The following is a 4,990-nucleotide window of genomic DNA, read 5'->3' as shown; positions in this document are numbered from 1 at the left end:
TATTCATTGAGTTATGTTGACAAAAAAGCCACAGTTTAGAAAGCTGTGCAGAAACTAGATGGCAGGTGTTATATTATGTAGTTAATAAATGTTTTAAATTTGACAATGTAGTGTGGTACATTGCGAACAATGGTCAGATATTATATTTCTTAAAAGTCTAGACAAAAACTGGCATAGCAACCTGTCTTTAAATGTTAAAATCGAGAATCTAATCAAACCATGACCTTAGAATCGTAAATGTAATCGAATCGAGGATTTGGAGAATCTTGATACCTGTACTAAGTAGTTGGCTTTCACCACTGTGGTCCACACTGAGATATCTCAACATACTGTTTGGATTATCAGCAAACTCTGTACAGGCATTCATTCTCTCCAGAGGATTCATCCTCCTGTATTTGGTGAAGCCCTGACTCTTCATCTAAAACCAACCAGTGAAATATCTCAAAATTTCTCAGTAAAAACATTGTACAGACATTGATGGTTCCCAGAGGATGCATCCTAACGACTGTAGTGATCCTCTCACCTCATCTCTAGCCATACAGATTGGTACTTAAGATATTTGATGTCTGTGATAACTTCATACAAAGCTAGAAGAAGCTGTACACAGAATCAGGTATTTGATATATGTGAGTGATATAGTCTACCTCTGATTATACAAACAAATCTCTTAAAAATCTGATAAACACTTGACATATTTTCATCACAGACTTGTTTTACGTGTTTAAGAACGTGGGCTCTGGGTTAGTGAGTTCTAATATATGATTTGACGGCCAGACCGTGAAAGTCTTTATTTTCGGTCGTCTTCACTGTCTCCATCTGTACCATGTAGAGCAGAAGTCTGTTGAACCCCAGCACAATTTAAATATAAACACTGTCTCTGCATGCCTTTGTTCATTGCTTGAATTTGAATTCTGACTTTGATTTCAAATTTTTAGAACTTTGGGAACCCCCGTTGCCACAACGATCGGAATTTTGACACCAGGGTGAAACTTTAAATTGCCTGTGCTCCTGTAAAAACCTCATTTGCGTTCGACAATCTGAGCTGTCAAGGTCTTATTGTCATTTCTGAGAAGAAGCGTTTAATTACTCGACATTCAGTGGATACCTTCTGGATATTTTGTATTCAACGGATACCTTCTGGATTACTCGATATTTAACGGATACCTTTTTGGATTAACGCAATCTATCAAAGTCTCTCTGCTCGACAATCGAAACTCCGTTTCGCTTACAAGTTGAGCTTTTAAACTTTGATTTTGACGACTCTTCTCATTCCAACTTTGAAATAGTCACTGTGTTGCCATGGACAGACGTTTCAGTGAAAATAACCTGGTAAGATTTTCTTATTTGACCTGAGGAGACTTTTTTTTCAGCAGTGTGCCTCTCTAGTCCAGCATAATGTTTAAGTCAAGGAATAATATGTCCTAAAACTTGTCTTATTAAATGTTTTCGGAGAATATGTTTGATTTTAATTACTTGACAATGTCATGTTGCTCTGTATGAACTGCTGGCCGTAGACTACAGTACATTTTATTGTGTTAACGAGTGCACAGGTTTTCCCTTCTGTCTATCCAATGTCAACCCAAGACTTCATGACTGACACATGTTTTTCTGTCTTTCAGACATTGCAAATGCATTTTGTTGCTGTCGCTAACAGCCCAGACATGCCGGCAGTAGTACAGCTGAGGACCCATGAGGAGCCCCCTCACCCAGGACTCAGAGAGTCCCTGTACTCAGCCATCAATGAGATTAAGTCTCTGAGAGATCAGAACAAATCTCTGATGACTGAGAATAGTGAACTCAAGAAAGAGTTGACCAGCAAGGAGAAAGCTCTAGAAAGGGCCAAAACCGCCAACAGTGTGCTCAGTTACGCATCAGAGGAGTGGAGAACGAGATGTGAGGTCATGGAGAAGGGCCTCGCCGCCAACACGTTCCAGCTGCAGGTAAGCTGCCTTAGATCATCAATTTACTTCACAATAATCTCCTGTTGGATTCTAACAGCTGCATTGAATATTGAAATAAAAATATTGTTTTTCTCTTTTCAGGCGCTCAACATCAAACTGCAAGAGCAGAAGCAGGTGTTGAATGGCAGGCAGGTGGAGGTGAGCCGTCTCCAAGAGGAAGTTCGGGAAAAAACTTTCCTCCTCAACATGGAAATACAAAAACATCAGGCTACAACCAAAGCCCACGTAGAGACCCTGCAGAAGCTGTCTCGCAAAGAAACCCAGTTCAACAGGATCGAAGGACAGTGGAAGAGCCGGTGTGACGCTCTGGAAGAGAGCCATGTCTCCAAATCCACCCAGCTGCAGGTAAGCTGCCTCACATCATCAATTTACTTCACAATAAGCTCCTGTTGGATTCTAACAGCTTGTGTTGGACTGCTTCACAATCAGCTTTTTTATGTAAAGTAAAATAAAAATTCTGTTTTTCTCTTCTCAGGAGCTCAACGCCAAACTACAAGAGCAGGAGCAGGTGTTGACCAACAGGCAGGTGGAGGTGAGCCGTCTCCAAGAAAAACTGAACCACAATGAACACGTCCTCATGACGGCCGTCCTGAAAAGGAGGCTCAACACGAAAGACCATATGGATACCCAGGACCAGTCGGCTCAGACAGAGCAAGAGCTCAAGAGGAGCTGGTGTGATGCTCCGGAAGAGAAGCATGTCTCCAACTCCACCCAGCTGCAGGTAAGCTGCCTCATATCATCACTTTACTTCACCATGATCTCCTTTTGGATTCTAACAGCTTGTGTTGGACTGCTTCACAATCAGGTCTTTCATGTAAAGTAAAATAAAAATACTGTTTTTTCTCTTTTCAGGAGCTCAACATCAAACTACGAGAGCAGGAGAAGGTGTTGACCAACAGGCAGGTGGAGGTGAGCCGTCTCCAAGAGGAGCTTCAGGAAAAAACTGGCCTCCTCGACAGGGAAATAGAAAAACGTCGGTTGAGAACCAAAGCCCACGTAGAGACCCTGCACCAGCTTTCTCTCAAAGAAACTGAGCTCAACAGGATTGAAGAACAGTGGAAGAGCCGGTGTGACCGTCTGGTAGACATCCATGTCTCCAAATCCACCCTGCTGCAGGTAAGTTGCCTCATATCATCACTTTACTTCACAATAATCTCCTGTTGGATTCTAACAGCTTGTGTTGGACTGCTTCAGAATCAGCTTTTTTATGTGAAGTAAAATAAAAATACTGTTTTTATCTTTTCAGGAACTCAACATCAAACTACGAGAGCAGGAGAAGGTGTTGACCAACAGGCAGGTGGAGGTGAGCCGTCTCCAAGAGGAGCTTCAGGAAAAAACTGGCCTCCTCGACAGGGAAATAGAAAAACGTCGGTTGAGAACCAAAGCCCACGTAGAGACCCTGCACCAGCTTTCTCTCAAAGAAACTGAGCTCAACAGGATTGAAGGACTGCAGAAGAGCCGGTGTGATGCTCTGGAAGAGAACCATGTCTCCAACTCCACCCACCTGCAGGTAAGCTGCTTTATATCATCAATTTACTTAATAATCTCCTGTTGGATTCTAACATCTTGTGTTGGGCTGCTTCAGAATCAGCTTTTGTTATGTAAAGTAAAAAGAAATATACATTTCTTTTCTCTTTCTATAGGAAGTCACTAAACTTGCGGACCAGGAGGAGGAGAAGAAGAAAGAGGAGGAGATGATTGAGAAGAAAAGGGAGGAAGAGAGCACAAAGATGGATAATGATGTGGAGGAGATTAATGTGGAGGGTAAAAGTGGAGCGAGAGAAAGGAAACATACAAAGAGTCATCACAAAAGGAGAGCAAGAAGAAGGAATCACTGAAATGTTCAGTAGTAAGTAGGAATGGTTGGACTCCCCCCAAAACTCCAACCTGCCTCCTACCTGACCCTCTCCTGGCTCAGTCTTCCCTACTCTGTACCCACAACCCTGCTACCCTAAACCCTCCGCACCAGCCATCCACATTTATTTATTTATTTATTTCGTAAGATACTTACTTAGTTATCTATCAAATTATTTATTTATTCACTTAGTTAGTTAGTTAGTTAGTTATCTTTCAATTTAGTTAGTTAGTTAGTTAGTTAGTTATCTATCGATTTATTTATTTATTTAGTTAGTTAGTTATCTTTCAATTTAGTTAGTTAGTTAGTTAGTTAGTTAGTTAGTTATCTATCGATTTAGTTAGTTAGTTAGTTAGTTAGTTAGTTACTTAGTTACTTAGTTCTCTATCAATTTATTTATTTAGTTAGTTAGTTATCTATCGATTTAGTTAGTTAGTTAATTACTTAGTTACTTAGTTCTCTATCAATTTATTTATTTTTTTAGTTACTTAGTTACTTAGTTGCTTAGTTATTTATCTATTTATCTATCTATTTATTTGTTTATTTATTCAGTAATTTATCTATTTATTTATTTATTTAGTTAGTTAGTCAGTTATTTATCTATTAAATAATTTATTTAGTTAGATAGTTCTCTATTTATTTATTTTAGGATTATAGCTAGTATTATCATTAGATTTGTTCTTCTTCTTCTCATTATTATTATTATTATTATTATTATTATTGAATATATTATTGACATTATTATTGTTACTGTTATCATTTGTACCGTTAGTATTATCATAGTTATATTTCTTATTAGTAATATTGTTTGTACTATTATTATATATATATATTTATGTTTAACAATAAATATATAATATATGAATACATGTATGATATTAATGATGATATTGTGTAGCTGCTTGTGAACTGAAAGGCCGCCTGTTTGGCTGCCATGATGTGGGGAGTTAGATAGAATTATCCGGGTGAGGATGGGCAAATGAACTTCAAGTTGAAAAGGTCATCTGACAAAAAAGAAACAAGCCGAAGCAAAATTCAGGTTTTTAAAATGGATTTCATACCACATGGGAAACAAAATGAATTTACATGAGGAAAACTACAGTATACAATAACTGAAGATTTACATCATGTACTTTAGATATTAGTCCATGATAACAGCCTGGCTCTAGACCTG

At 38.5% G+C, this 4,990-nt stretch overlaps 1 protein-coding gene across 2 annotated transcripts; it reads left to right on the top strand.

Moving 5' to 3' along the window:
• Positions 1–1,000: 1,000 nt before the first annotated feature.
• Positions 1,001–3,932, top strand: LOC119029317 (trichohyalin-like). Of its 2 annotated transcripts, XM_037116066.1 has the most exons (7): positions 1,001–1,329; positions 1,620–1,940; positions 2,043–2,306; positions 2,437–2,682; positions 2,814–3,077; positions 3,208–3,471; positions 3,605–3,932. In XM_037116066.1, the coding sequence occupies exons 1-7, from the start codon at positions 1,300–1,302 to the stop codon at positions 3,797–3,799; spliced, it is 1,584 nt and encodes a 527-aa protein (XP_036971961.1). In that variant the 5' UTR covers positions 1,001–1,299; the 3' UTR covers positions 3,800–3,932. The 2 variants fall into 2 exon arrangements, with proteins under 2 accessions (XP_036971961.1, XP_036971962.1); XM_037116067.1 differs by lacking the exon at positions 2,437–2,682.
• Positions 3,933–4,990: the final 1,058 nt, after the last annotated feature.

The sequence above is a fragment of the Acanthopagrus latus genome, chromosome 11 (assembly GCF_904848185.1).
Source record: "Acanthopagrus latus isolate v.2019 chromosome 11, fAcaLat1.1, whole genome shotgun sequence".
In the NCBI taxonomy this organism is placed as follows: Eukaryota; Metazoa; Chordata; class Actinopteri; order Spariformes; family Sparidae; genus Acanthopagrus; species Acanthopagrus latus.
Note: the sequence above shows the minus strand (reverse complement) of the source record. Positions and strands in the feature narration are given on the sequence as shown.